Source organism: Micromys minutus (genome assembly GCF_963924665.1).
Source record: "Micromys minutus genome assembly, chromosome: 24".
NCBI classification, from domain to species: domain Eukaryota; kingdom Metazoa; phylum Chordata; class Mammalia; order Rodentia; family Muridae; genus Micromys; species Micromys minutus.
Window position 1 is genome coordinate 43,193,941 of NC_137959.1, and position 14,921 is coordinate 43,208,861.

Below are 14,921 nucleotides of genomic sequence, written 5' to 3' on the forward strand. Positions count from 1 at the left end.
ACAACCTGTGCTGTGTCATGAGTGCATACACACACACACACACACACATATAAAATAATGTATAGTACCTGTAGAAACATCCATTGAAATTCAAGGTTAACAAGGTGTCTTAGGGTTTTATTCCTGCACAAACACCATAACCAAGAAGCAAGTTGGGGGCGGGGTTTATTCACCTTACACTTCCATATCGCTGTTCATCACCAAAGGAAATGAGGACTGGAACTCAGGCAGGTCAGGAAGCAGGAGCTGATGCAGAGGCCATGGAGGGATGTTTCTGGCTTGCTCAGCCTGCTTTCTTATAGAACCCAGGTCTACCAGCCCAGGGATGGCACCATCTACAATGGGCTGGACTCTCCCCCCTAGATCACTAATTGAGATCTCATAGAGGCACTTTCTCAACTGAGGCTTCTTTCTCTGTGATTAACTCCAGGTTGTGTCAAGTTGACACACAAAACCAGCCAGTACAATTGACCCCTTGTCATCTTGACACACAAACACACTATTAAGCCTCAACCCTTACTTTCTTATTCATTCCCAAGACCTAAATAACCTTACAAGTCCCACAATCTCTACAAATTCTTACATATTAAAATTGCAGTTGCTTTAAAATAATCAGTCTCTTTTAAAAATCAAGGTCTTTTTACAATTCAAAGTCTTAACTGTGGGCTCCACTTCTTCAAGAGGGAAAAATATCAGGGCACAGTCACAGTCAAAATCAAAATCAAACTCTAACCATCCAATGTCTGGGAACCACTTAAGAACATCTGGGCTCCTCCAAGGGCTTGGGTCACTTCTCCAGCTCTGTCCTTTGTAGCACGTACCTTGTCTTCTAGGCTCCAGCTGCTTGTTTGCCACTGCCGCTGCTGTTCTTGGTGGTCATCTACTAGCACTGGCATCTCCAAAACACTGCTGTCAGTCATGGGGTGCTAACTGCAACTGAGGCTGCACATTCATCGATGGCCTTCCATGACCTCTCACAGTGCCGAGCCTCAGCTGCACTCTATGACCCCTTCATTCCTTGAAAACCACCTGGGTGACTCTTACACATTACCAAGTCCAGCCACAGCATGAGGTACAACCTTGGAAAACAGCCTCTTTGTGCTCTCAGAAAACAGTTCCCAGAAGATTTCACCTCAATGATGCTGGTCTCTTCTTAATCACCACTAGTTTCTTAGCTCCAGCTGACCAGCATCAATAGTCCCAGTAATGCAAAGGTTTTGCTTTAGTAGTTCTGGTATCTTGTTAATCATGGTTGATTCTTCAGCCCCAGCTAACCAAAATGACACAATCTTCACAATCAAAATAGCAACAGCCCTGATAAGTGTCTTTAATCATCCCTCTGAAATTTCACAAGCCAGGACTCCATCTTCCGCACTGTTCTTAACATTATCTTCTAAGCTCCTATAGAACATTACAAAGAGCTCTTAATATCCCAGTGGTTCTTCTAGCTCAGAGTCCTTCCACAGTCCTCCACAAAACATGGTCAGGTTGTCACAGGAATACCCCACTCCTGGTACCAATTTGTCTTAATCAGGGTTTCTATTCCTACACAAACATCATCACCAATAAGAAAGTTGGGGAGGAAAGGGTTTATTCAGCTTACACTTCCACATTGCTGTTCATCACCAAAGGAAGTCAGGACTGGAACTCAAGCAGGTCAGGAAGCAGGAGCTGATGCAAAGACCATGGAGGGAGGTTACTTACTGGCTTGCTTCCCTTGGCTTGCTCAGCCTGCTTTCTTACAGAACCCAGGTCTACCCGCCCAGGGATGGCTCCACCCACAATGGGCTGGGCCAGGGATGGCTCCACCCACAATGGGCTGGGCCCTCCCCCCTTGATCACTAGTTGAGAAAATGCCTTACAGCTGGATCTCATGGAGGCACTTCCTCAACTGAGGCTCTTTTCTCTGTGAAAACTCCAGCTTGTGTCAAGTTGACATGAAAAAAGCCAGTACACAGGAAACCTGTGTATAGGGGTGGATCTAGGTGACCAAACTTTCTGTAGCAAGAACTGTACCAGGAACACGTGGTTAGTTACAGAAACACAGACTGTTTATTAAGGAAAAAAAACGGCACTCCTGAACTGAAGAGGGTTGTAAGCCAGGGACAGGAGAAACTTAGAAGTGCTGGGCCAGGAAGCCTCTGACTCCTCATTAGTCACTTACATACACCCACTGGAGCCTTTGTCCTTCTCTGGCTTTGCTGGTGCTTGCTTGTAGTCATCATACTGTGCATTTGGAGCATCTGACTGGGCTAAGGATGTGCAAGTCTGTGGTGGCTACCCCCAGCCCCACACACCCCAGCCTTTGACTGGGCAGGGGCAAAGATCTGTCTGTTTTGCAGCTTGCCTTTGCACCTTAGGCAAGGCTTCATGGATTCCTGCATTGGCTGGGGTCTGTTAACACTATGCCCTTCCTGTCTACTAATCACCAAAATGATTGGTGCACTATGTTTGAGACAGGGTCTGACTATGCAGCCCTGGCTGGTCTACCATTCTTCACGTAGACCAGGCTGGCCTATAACTCATCACGTAGACCAAGCTGGCTTTGAAATCACAGACACACTTGTCTCTTCTCCCAACGGCTGGGAGTAAATTTGTGAGCCACCATGCCTGGCTAATGTTTACTTTTCTGCCCTGTTCCCAATTCCATCTTCCTTTTTCTTTTCCTCTTCCTCCTTCATTTTCTCTTTTCTTCTGCTTCTTCCTGTTCTTTTAAGGTATTTCGAGACAGAGTTGTACTCTGTCCTGACCTTGAACTCACAATCCTCCTGCCTCAGCCTCCCAAATTCCCATGTGCTAGGATTGCAGCCCAGTGTCATCTCAGCTCAGCTCATATGTTCTTTCCATTTTCTTGTGCGTGTTGGAGAATTGCTTCCCATGTGTGTAGGTATGAGGAAGCTGGTGACACCCTCAAGGGCCACTCAGTTTGTTTTCTGACTCACCTCCAGGAAGCTGCCTGTCTCTGCGGGAATTCCAAGTGCATACTGACGTACCCAGATTTTTATTCTTTATCATGGGTTCTCCTTACAAGGCAAGCATTTGACCAACTGAGCCCTTTCTTACTCCAAATGCCTCTGAAGCATGTAGTATGGAGGAAACAACAGTGTCCTGTCTGGTGTCCTCTGGTTTCCATAATTGTCATTACTATGTCCGACTGTCCTGAGAGAAAGGACTGGGAACCCGGGCTTTTGACTAGAACCCTTCTGTGTGGACACCGGGCTACCTGGCCCACTTTCCTGATGCCCTCTCTTAGATTAAATATGTTTCCCTGGAGGTGGAGAAAACACCTCTCCAGCAGGTTTTTAACAATCATCTATTTATTTAGTTTGGATTATGAAGCAAGACCTCATAGCCCAGAACCTACATGGTAGAACAGAGCTGACTTCTGACTCCTGGAAGCTGCCTTATGACTTTGGCACAGTCAACCTGGTGCACGACCCCCCTCCCTGAAACAAATAAATGCAAAACACTTTCAGTTTTAAAAAAGAACCGATCCTGACACAGGGGTCTAACCTGCTCCATGTCCTCCTCTCCTGCTGTGTGTGGCCTGGCAGCAGATACAAGCAGATCCCAGCACATTGACTGGTGTAGCTGAAAATTACAGACCAGGGCAAGGGATGTGTATATGTGGAGGGGGAGGAAGGCAGGTGGTCCTCAACTTTAGAGAGAGTGGCTAGGGAGGCAAAGGTGCAGCAGGTGGGGCTGGAGAGGATCCTGGCTGAAGCAGGGTGGGGGAGGCTGACCCTGGTTACCCTTAAAGGTAAAGCTGATGGTCCAGGCAGTGGCTTGATCCCCAGGGGTCCACTCTGTCCCTGCTCTACCCAACCCATGAGCATCTTACTGTTCTAGAGTCCTTCTTGTGGCTACTTGGGTCACCAGTCCAAATTGGGGAGTTCGAGTATGGCTCATCCTCAGAGTAGGAATCCTCAATCTCCAGGCTTCAGGGGCTTTGAATCCCAGATCCAGTGTCTACCTTGGGACCTTTTCCTTTTCTGACTTCCACAGAAGCCCATTTATCCTGGAGGGTGAGTCACAGGGGTTCACACTGCCAGGGTTATTCATGGCCAGTTTTAGAAAATCCCAGAACAGTGGGAGAGGGGACGCTGGGAGGCTCTTGAACATTTGTTGCTCACTGATGATGGTGGAAAGACCTCTGCTCTCTTCTATTTCTGTTCTATTTTCAGAGCTACAATGATATTTTGATCTTGAAAATTTCCTAACTTAACAGAAATATCACAGGGCTGCTACGACAAAGGCCGTAAGTCCAAAAGCCCGCATTTTGTTACATTGTGTTACATTTATGGGGCTCCGCTTCCTGCTCCTGTCAGCTGTGATACTTAGTGTCCACTGTCAGTTTGACAGACTCTATTCTCACTTGTGAGAGGGGACTGTGAGCTTGTCTGTGGGTATTATCTTGAAGGTATCAACTGGCGGGAGCATCCAACACTGTGGGCATCACATTCCCTGACTGGAGTCCTGGAGTGTGTGAATCAGAGCTGAGCTGAACCCCAGCACCCATGTGGTTGTCTTGGCTCCCTTCACTGTGGCTACAGTGTGCAGCTCCTGTCCTGTCTATGTACCCCCTTCCCCAGGTTGCCACTGCCACCTCTTCTGCAAACTCAAGAACTGTGTACTGAAATTCTTTTGTCAGAGTATTTATCACAGGCTGGGAAACAGGCTAATAACCCCACCCACCACTGAGTACTTACTATACCCTCCCTCTTCCTTCCCCTCTCTCCCCCTTCCTTTTGTTCCTTCCTCCCCTTTCTCCCCACTTCCTTCTCTTCTTCCTCCCTCCCTTTCGCTATCCCTGTCCTCTCGGCAGTGCTGGGATGGAAATCAGGGCCTGGCAATTGCTCTGCTCCATGGCACAACCTCTTTCAAATATTTAAAAAATTGAAAGGCTGTAACATCATCCCTAAATATTTTGATGTGTGCTTGCTACAGGCAGGACGTGTTCTCACCTAAGCACAAGTCCAATTTCACTCAGGAATCTTAACTTGGGGAGGATGACTGTCCAGAGCACATGCTGGATTCTGATTCCCTCAGACCTGCCCTTTGTTAAGCTTTCTGCCACCCAGCATCAAGCATGCCATGGAGTCTCTGGGTTCTCTAATGCCCTATTCTCATCCTTTCCTTTACCATGTGGCAACTTCTAGAAAATTCTCACTAAAATGAAATAAAATCCATCAAGAACCGAGACTTTTGTCCTGAGAAAGGTATATCCAGAGGTTCTGAGTTCAACCACAGGGTGGCTCTCAACCATCTGTAATGGGATTTGATGCCCTCTTCTGAGCAACAGTGTACTCACATTATATATATATATATATATATATATATATATAATCTTTTAAAAAGTAGTTCTGAGGGCTAGGTGGGAGTGGCACACATCTTTAGTGCCAGCACTCAGGAGGCAGACACAGGCAGATCTCTAAGTCTGAGACCAGCCTGGTCTACAGAGAGTTCCAGAACAGCCAGGGCTTCACAGACACGAGAGAAACACTGTCTCAATCAATCAACCAACCGATCAACTAAGAGCAGCTCTGGCGCTGGGGTGTGGTGTGCACATTTAATTCCAGCACTCAGAAAACAAAGCTAGGTGGATCTCTTGCGAGTTCCAGGCCAGCCTGCTATACAGAGCGAGACCCTGTCTCCAAGGAAAGGGGCTTTCTTTGTTCATGTCTAACGCACAGGTCAGTTCTCAAGTAGCCTTTAGGAACCTGGGACTCTTCTGCTATCTGGTTCCTAAAACTGAAGGCATCTCCTGGGTCCAAAGGATGCTGAACAGAGAGTTGAGAACAAAATCTGCTTCTAGAGTGTCTGCCTCGGTCCAGGCCAGGCCTGGAAGGTGGAAGTCTCCAGAAGTGGCCTTTTGCCACACATTGGTACAGTCAGCTCACAACTTCCCTGCTCTTCCCTATAACGCACCTCTGCAAGTAGTAGCCGATTTGTTCAACAGCACTATTGGATGTTTCCAGCCTTCTGCCAGCCATGGAAAGAACCTCCTGGCTTCTCTAGAAACTTCCAGGAGTCTCAAAGATGTTTCTGTCTCTCAGACTTGACACATGGCAAAGCTTCCGTGAAAGAGACTCCTGCCAGTGGGGGGGGGGAACCCTCCTGGACCCCGGATTAGGTACAAACCACAGGCAAACACCTGTTTTCACAAAGAGAAGGAGAAGGAAGGTTAAAGTGGCTGTTTTCTGTCTCAGGCACAGAAACCGCAGCCAATGAGCTTGCAGTTATAACTTTAAAGAAGAACAAAGAGAGTCCTGTGTTAGAATGCACTAGGATGCTGTGGTATATTTTGACTGGACACGTTAACTAGGTGAACCAGCTGGGATTTCTGATTGCAGGACTTCAATACTTTGATATCTGGATCTTTGTTGTCAGCCTCAGGAGGAAGAAGTGGCCAAATAAGAGAATAGACCTTCGGGGCTAGCTCTAGGAATGTAATCTAACGTTTTTTAGCCAGGCAAAGGGAATGAAAGAGAAGGGTAAGGCTCGCCAGAGACATGTTTGCCATGCTCGAGCTGGCCAGAGCCTTTCAATCGGAAAATGGCTTTCTGTAAGCCAAGCGCCTGGCACCATTGGCTTATCTTCTTTCTGAGTTTCTCAGGCTTGATTCTTGCAGTGCAAAGCGTCGTGGTGTCCACAAGGTGTCAGCACCTTCATTAGAACCAAACCTGTCTGGCTTTCCTCGCTCCGCCCTTCCTCCCTCCTTTTCGTTGTAGTTCCACAGCTGACCTCAAGATGGCACCATCATCCACGGAGTATTCGCCAGGCGCCTCCAGGTGCTGAAGCCCCGGCGCCTGCCGAGGAAGAAGGGCGGGCGGGAAGCCGGGGAGGCACCTCCCTGCCCTTTTCATCGCTTAGTATTTGACAAACACACAGGGCCCTCTGGGGTCTGATTTGCCTTCGACTCGTTGACAACAAGACAAGGAAGAGAAGGAACAGGCAATAGGCAAGAATGGAGCAAGTCTTAGGGAGCTGAGGACTCTGTAGCCGGGACCTGGTTCCTGCCAAGCCCAGGTGTGTGTGCAAAGTGCTGTTTTAGAAACCGGAACAAACATCTCTCTCAGGGCTTCCACAGAAGCGAGAAGCCCAGGTCCAGAGCAAAGGAACATCCCTACCACTGAGCCTCCCCGAGAGCCCCCGCCCTCTCTTTCGGAAATCTTTCTTTAATCGAGAATTAAACCAAAGGTCTTTTAAGAAGACTCTGGGTTTAAACCTGGGCATACGTGGGCAGAAAGTGAGTGTCCTTTGTCAATTTAGATTTCATAGTCAGAGGCGTTCGGTTTCTGCCCCGTGCTTTGATAAAGCTGTTTAACCCGGGCACACACACACACACACACACACACACACACACACACACCCTCATAGAAGCAGAGTAAATTGTACCCCCCTGCTGGAAGCCTATGATGGCGGGGGGTGGGGTGGGGTGGGTGGGGTGGGGAGGGTGTTTCTTGATCAATGAGTGGAATTTTCAGCAACAGCATGAGAAAAACTCAACACTACCTGTCACTAGTTTCATGAGGGGCAAGACGTTTTCTGTCACAGTCATTTTTTAAAAAGTGGACGCAAATACACTAGGGGCGTTGGAACAATAACTCTTAGTGGGACCCTGAGAGTTGAGGGGAAAGCTTAACTCCTACCTTGATCTGCACACGGGAAACCTTATTTTGCAGCTCAAGGTAGGGGGGGTTAGCCAAAAAAGAATCCAGAAGAGCCATCCCCCAAAAATTTTTTTCCCAAGATAATCCATCCAGGTCAGGGAGCCCTGTGCCGCCCTTTCCTTTAAATTTTGGCTATGAAGGCAAAGATAATACACATAAATACTTATTTTGCTGTCTGGAGGATAAGTCATTTAATGCCACTAAAGTCTCCTCACGCATCAAAGCTGAAAAAGAGCTGAAATTTCTCACAGCCCTTTGCGGAAAATCTAACGGGGGAGTCGGAGAAGAAGAAAGGCCGAAACAAATGTTTTATCTGTCCTCTTCTTCCCTACCCAACCGGACCAACAACTTCCAGAAGGTTCTGCAAGGCTAGAGCCTTTCAGTGGGGAAGTCTCAGTGCTTCTGAGGAAGCGGACAAGCAGGGATCCGATGACGGACGACTGGAGGTGTAGAAGGAATAAATAACCAGTCCACAAATAAACAAACTGTCCCCGGGATTCCGAAAGGCAAGGAGCGCGCTTGAAGGTCGGAGAATTCTGTGTCGCTGTGCGTCAAGACTGGCAACGAAAAAAAAAATGTTTCAGTTACCAGGCCCTCAGCTCACCTTACTAAAACCCAGTGAAACAAACAGCCTGAAATATAGTCAGTTTACAGGGTCCTAAAGATGCTGCCCGGGGAGTGGGACCCGCTCTGGGCCCAGCACGAGCTAATGAAGCGGGTCGGAGGCCAAGCAGTGCCGCACTCCTTTGCGTCTCCAGGGGCGAAGCCTGGGGTATGGAAAGCAGGCCTGGGGCTCCTCACGCCGAACGGGGACACCAGCTCCCGGGGGCTGCCTTGTCCTAACCTTCAGGCAGCGCTTTCATAGGGGAAAAGGGAGAGCGGCCAGGGTGTATGGTACGGGAGGCTAGCCTTCGTCTACGCTGGAGAGGAGACCGGGAAAGAAATCCTTAGTAGGTTCATGCGCTTCCCTGAGCCCTACAAAATGGGCTGGAGAACGCAGATCGATCACTTGGACCGCAGCGAAGACCGAGGATCAATTGCTCCTTAGGTATTACCTTCCTGGCTTGGCTTTCCCACCAAGCCTTCCTTTCCAGCCCGAGCCCGTTGTGAAGGCGAGAAGAACCGAATACCCGGCCTCCTTTGTGGAACACCCCGACCTGTAAGCGTCCTGTGGATCATTCATCACTACGTTCAACACGCTCAGTCCGTTTTGCTCTGAACCCATTACAACAAGGCATCGAGAATTAATAAATCTAATTATTCGCCTTTTCACCCATTAATAAGAAAAATCTCCAGGCTCTTTCCTACTTACAAGGTCTTGGGGGCAGATCTTTGCCCAGCTTGATCAATTCGATTTTATATTTCAAACTAAACCTCTTTTTGTTTTGCAAAGGAACGGGTTTTTTTATTTTTTGCTCTGGACACGTGGTCTCGTTAAACAAAATGTGATAATAAAATAAAATTTAATAAGATGTAACTCATTTTTAAAAGTCCTCAAGTTAACTTGAGCTGGGGTGGGGGGGCACAATCTGGCTAAGAGCAGCTGGGTCTTAGAGCCGACGGATTCAGGCGCTCCTCGTTCTGATTGGTGCCATCTTTCTCAGAGCTGCCAGATGATTGGTGCAAACTTCCTGGAGGGGGCGCGGCCTAAAGAAAGTAAAAACTCGCTTTGAGCCAGAAGACTTTTGAAACTTTTCCCAATCCCTAAAAGGGACTTTGCTTCTTTTTCCGGGCTCGGCCGCGCAGCCTCTACGGATCCCAGCTCGCTGACACTGCGGGCTGCTGTTCTCCTGGCGGGGTCCCGAGAGCCGCTGTCTCCTTTTCTAGCACTCGGAAGGGCTGGTCTCGCTCCACGGACACGCGTGGCGTCGGTACAGCCAGCTCAGGGCTGCCACCCGCCGGGCCGAGAGCGAGCGGCCAGCGGGGCCGCCCCGGGTGCGCCCTCCAGGATGCTGATCCGCCTGGTCGGCTGAACCCGAACGCCCGCGTCTTCCACGCGTGGCCCCCGAGGCTGCCCCGAGCCGGGGCTGCCCGCATCGCTCCGTCCCTTCCTGCTTTCCTGCTCCGGGCCTCGTTCGCCGAGGGCCGCAGTCGGTGCGCGCAGGCGGCGGCCGGGTGTCTGGGACGCAGCATGCAGGCGCGCTACTCGGTGTCGGACCCCAACGCCCTGGGAGTGGTACCCTACTTGAGCGAGCAAAACTACTACCGGGCGGCGGGCAGCTACGGCGGCATGGCCAGCCCCATGGGCGTCTACTCCGGCCACCCGGAGCAGTACGGCGCCGGCATGGGCCGCTCCTACGCGCCCTACCACCACCAGCCCGCGGCGCCCAAGGACTTGGTGAAGCCGCCCTACAGCTACATCGCGCTCATCACCATGGCGATCCAGAACGCGCCGGAGAAAAAGATCACCCTGAATGGCATCTACCAGTTCATCATGGACCGTTTCCCCTTCTACCGCGAGAACAAGCAGGGTTGGCAGAACAGCATCCGCCACAACCTGTCGCTCAACGAGTGCTTCGTGAAGGTGCCGCGCGACGACAAGAAGCCGGGCAAGGGCAGCTACTGGACGCTCGACCCGGACTCCTACAATATGTTCGAGAACGGCAGCTTCCTGCGGCGGCGGCGGCGCTTCAAGAAGAAGGACGTTCCCAAGGATAAAGAGGAGCGGGCCCACCTCAAGGATCCGCCCCCGACCGCGGCCAAGGGCGCCCCGACTGGGACCCCGGTAGCTGAGGGGCCCAAGGAGGCTGAGAAGAAAGTAGTGGTCAAGAGCGAGGCGGCGTCACCCGCGCTGCCCGTCATCACCAAGGTGGAGACGCTGAGCCCCGAGGGCGCGCTGCAGGCCAGTCCCCGCAGCACAGCGTCTACGCCCGCCGGCTCCCCAGAAGGCTCGCTGCCGGAGCACCATGCCGCGGCTCCCAACGGGCTGCCCGGCTTCAGCGTAGAGACCATCATGACCCTGCGCACGTCGCCTCCGGGAGGCGATCTGAGCCCAGCCGCCGCGCGTGCCGGCCTGGTGGTGCCGTCGCTGGCGCTGCCATACGCCGCAGCTCCACCAGCCGCTTACGCACAGCCTTGCGCGCAGGGCTTGGAGGCTGCGGGCTCCGCGGGCTACCAGTGCAGCATGCGGGCTATGAGCCTGTACACCGGGGCCGAGCGCCCCGCGCACGTGTGCGTTCCGCCCGCGCTGGACGAGGCTCTGTCGGACCACCCGAGCGGCCCCGGCTCCCCGCTCGGTGCCCTCAACCTCGCAGCGGGTCAGGAGGGCGCGTTGGGGGCCTCGGGCCACCACCACCAACATCATGGCCACCTCCACCCGCAGGCGCCGCCGCCCGCCCCGCAGCCTCCTCCCGCACCGCAGCCTGCCACCCAGGCCACCTCCTGGTATCTGAACCACGGCGGGGACCTGAGCCACCTCCCCGGCCACACGTTTGCGACCCAACAGCAAACTTTCCCCAATGTCCGGGAGATGTTCAACTCGCACCGGCTAGGATTGGACAACTCAACCCTCGGGGAGTCCCAGGTGAGCAATGCGAGCTGTCAGCTGCCTTACCGAGCTACGCCGTCTCTCTACCGCCATGCAGCCCCCTATTCCTACGACTGCACCAAATACTGAGGCGTCCAGTCCGCTCCAGCCCCAGGCCCGCACCGGCTTTGCCTCCCCGTGGGACCTTCTTCGACGGAGCCGCAGAAAGCGACGGAACTCGCCCCTCTCTCAGACCCGGGAGCAGAGAGCTCCGTGCAACTCGCAGGTAACCTATCCGCAGCTCAGTTTGAGATCCCAGCGACTCCCTTTAACGGGAATGCAGCCCAGCAAAACGAAATACCGATTTTTGTTTTTTAAATCCCATTTCCCAACCCGGATGCTGCGCCTCCCCTTGGGGCTTTAATAGATTAGTTTATGGACCAAACCCCACAGGGACCCCTAATGACTTCTGAGGAGACTCTCCGTGGGCGCAAGAGGTCTCTCCGGATAAGGTCTCTCTTTCGTAAACGAGTGCGGATTTGTAACCAGGCTGTTTTGCTGTTGCCCAGAGCCTTTAATATAATATTTAAAGTTGTGTCCACTGGATAAGGTGTCATCGTGCCCAACTGTTACTGCCGAATTGAGTTCAAGAAACTTGTGTGGGTCTCTTCTCCCCACAGTACCACGATAAAATAGCCCCCCCCCCAACTGTAGGTCTTTTACAAAACAAGAAAATAATTTATTTATTTTTTTGTTGTTGTTGGATAACGAAATTAAGGATCGGATACTTTTCATTTAGGAAGTGCATGGTTTTGTACAGTAGACCGCCGTCTGGAGTATTCCTAAAACACACAAAAAGACTTTCAAAGTTCAACTTCATCTGCGTTTGTCTTATGTGATCTCAGTGTTGTATTTACCTTAAAATAAACCCATGTTGTTTTTCTGCCCAAAGTTCGGACAGTGTCTTTGTGTTCTTGAATTTTCAAAAAGGAAATAGTAAACCCAGTTGTGACTTTTTATGGTACAGGTGGCCGGTACGTGGGTGCATATACAGGTCACAGCACAATGGAGCTCTCCGTTAGTAATAGAAAGGGCTCTTGGTTTGTTGAAATAGCCCATCCTGGGTTTTTGTTTTGTTTTGTTTTGTTTTGTTTTGTTTTCTCTGCTCAAGGAATCTGAGAAACTGTTCCCCATCCACACTTGGACAGGGTTGCCTCAGGGCAACAGGCTGGCCTGTTAAGGAAAGGCTTTGCTTTGCGGGGTGCCGAAAACTGTTGCCAATTGTCAAAACAAAATGGTGTCACTCTGTCTCAGTGTCCAGCTGTCCTTTGTTTAGGGGAGAAACGGAGAAAGGACAAACGGTCTGCAGCTTGCTAACCTCGATGTAGCTGGAGCCTGGGTGAGTCCTGTGTTCCCTGCATTTCCTTAGATGCGGACTTCTTACCCCGTTGGGGTTTTATGTGCCGCGCCAGCAAGAAGCAAAGAGGGTTGGTCTCTGGTATTTAGCGGCTGGTTATGGGAACAGATTAGAAGTGAATTTCAGTCTGATTCACATCTCAATTTGGGCTTTAAATATTTACTCCAGTGTGGTGGAGAGAGAAACCTCTGTGACCCTCAAGAGCATGGTGTTCTAGTGCCAAGGCAGCTCTGGTTTTCAGCATGCTATGTAATAGAATATTCTTCTTTTTGATTCCGATATCTCGTTTCTTTAAAATTAAAAAAAAAAGAAATAAAGGAAGATAGAGCAGGACAAACCTTGCTAACGTACCTGGGCACAACCTCATTGCAGGCCTGTGTGTTGGACTTTAGGCATATCTCGGATTCCCACCCCAGTCGGTAACATGTACTGTGCTCATGGAAGTTTTTACTGCACAGACCATGTTGGCTGGGGGAAGGGGTGACTTTGAAGGTCATCGGCTTAGCTCTGTGGTGGCCACTGTAGCATGTGTATCTGTGTATCAGGTTACTGTTAAAACTGCAAGTTTTTATATCTGTGATGTTTTGAAAGAGAATTAGGGCAGGTTTAAATCCTGATACATATTCCCTGTGTATGTGAGACAATCTTTCAACTCACAGAAGCAGAATGTACTCCACAATCGATCTTCCATAAGGTGGGGAAACTGAGGGCTGGGCTGGGGTGTGGTGGAGGTGGGCAGGCCAGGTATCTTGGTTCCTGAGCAGAGCAGATAGCTTAGGAAGGGGTTGGAGAGATCTCTGGTCCCTCCCAACACTGGTTTCATTTTGCATGGTTCTCTTCAAACCTCTTGCCCCAGGAGAAGTGAGCTGTTTCCAAGCCAGCTGGTTCACTCCTCTCCCAGATGTTTTAGGGGGGCTCCCTGAACTTGCCCTCCTCTTAAGATTCAGAACTCCGGGTGCCTTGTGACTGACCCAGGGACTGAAAGGAGGCTGTGTGGGCAGGGAGCTTTTTAAAGAGGACCTTTCGGAGTAGGTAGCTAGAGAGAACCCCCCCCCCCCCATCTCCAGCAGGCTCTATGCATACACTTTTTGTTGCAGGCTTTTCCCAGGCCTCTTAGACCAGCACTATGAAAAATAAGGCCCTGGGAAAAGTTGATCTGGGGTGTTGCTTCCCTAGGGCAGTCAAGGAGGAGAAGGAGAGTTACCAGAAGGTCAGATTCCTAAGGTTTGCACTGAACTCTCATGCTAACAACCCTGCTTGGCCCAGCCTTTGGCATCTTAGGGGCTTCATCTCCACTCCAGACAAACCCAGAATCTGCCCTCCTCACACATGCCCCAGCAATGTTACCAGCAGCAGGGAGGCACGGTGAGGCCATAATATTGAGGTTGTTACAGCCACTATTGAAAGCTGGATACTTTTTGGACTACAACTTCAATGGGGATACGGGTTGTTCTTGGCCCTACACGGGTCTATCTGAGGTTGCTCTGTCACTGGCAAGTTCAGTCCAGAGCAGTCCAGGAAAAGGGGGCAAGGAGTTCTGAGATGAAAATCCTGGACTGCCCATACCCCAGGCTGTCCAACTCTCTGCCAGGGTGACTCTGGTCTTCACCAAATACAGCCTTGTCTGATAACCGAGACATGGGAGGAAGATGAGGCTGGGCTGATCTCAAAGATACAGCAGATACAAAAAACCCGAAAGCAAACCCAGAGAAACTGTCGGAAACCTCCAAGTGCCGCCTGGCCTTAACCAGGTGCACTGGTTAAAACACCGTCTAGTTTTGAGGACAGATCCAGGTCTGCGCAGGGCTCTCCACGGAGGCTCCAGGGATGCAGGCACTTCAGCTGGAGGGAGCGGTGCTCTATCAGTACCTTAGTACCTTTTTAGGCTGAGGTTTTCAGGAAGCAGAGTCCCTGCCCACTTGGATCTGCAGCCAGAGCCCTCTCACTCTGTCGCCTGATGTGAGACAAATGAAATATTGAGGATGACTTTGGTCCAGGATGTGTCCAACTGGGAATTCAACTTCTATATCTTGAAGCATGAACCCCTGTCACCTGGGCATCACCAGGATTCCTGGGATTGACCAGTTCATCATTCTTAACCCCCTTTTACCGAGGCAAATGAAGGTCAAGGTTAGAAGCAGTTGTAAAGGAAGCGTTCCTCTGGGGTTACCTGTGCTTCCCTCTTAGACCCTTCTCTGTGCCTTTCCTGCCTGGATCTGGGAAAGCCTTGTGGATATTGTCAAAAGGAGTTTCCAACACCCTCCCTGCCAAAGAGGTCTGTGGGCTACTGTCTTCTCCTTTATCTCTTGTTCCCATTCCCAAATCCAAAGGTGTGTGTGTGGGGGGGGGGTTGTGGAAATCTCAA

General features: G+C 50.8%; 1 protein-coding gene across 1 annotated transcript; it reads left to right on the plus strand.

Annotated features, from left to right (window-relative positions):
- Positions 1-9,804: 9,804 nt before the first annotated feature.
- FOXC2 (forkhead box C2) lies at positions 9,805-11,544 on the plus strand (the record flags this gene model as incomplete). Its single annotated transcript, XM_080937399.1, has 1 exon — positions 9,805-11,544. The coding sequence occupies one exon, from the start codon at positions 9,805-9,807 to the stop codon at positions 11,287-11,289; it is 1,485 nt and encodes a 494-aa protein (XP_080793525.1). The 3' UTR covers positions 11,290-11,544.
- Positions 11,545-14,921: the final 3,377 nt, after the last annotated feature.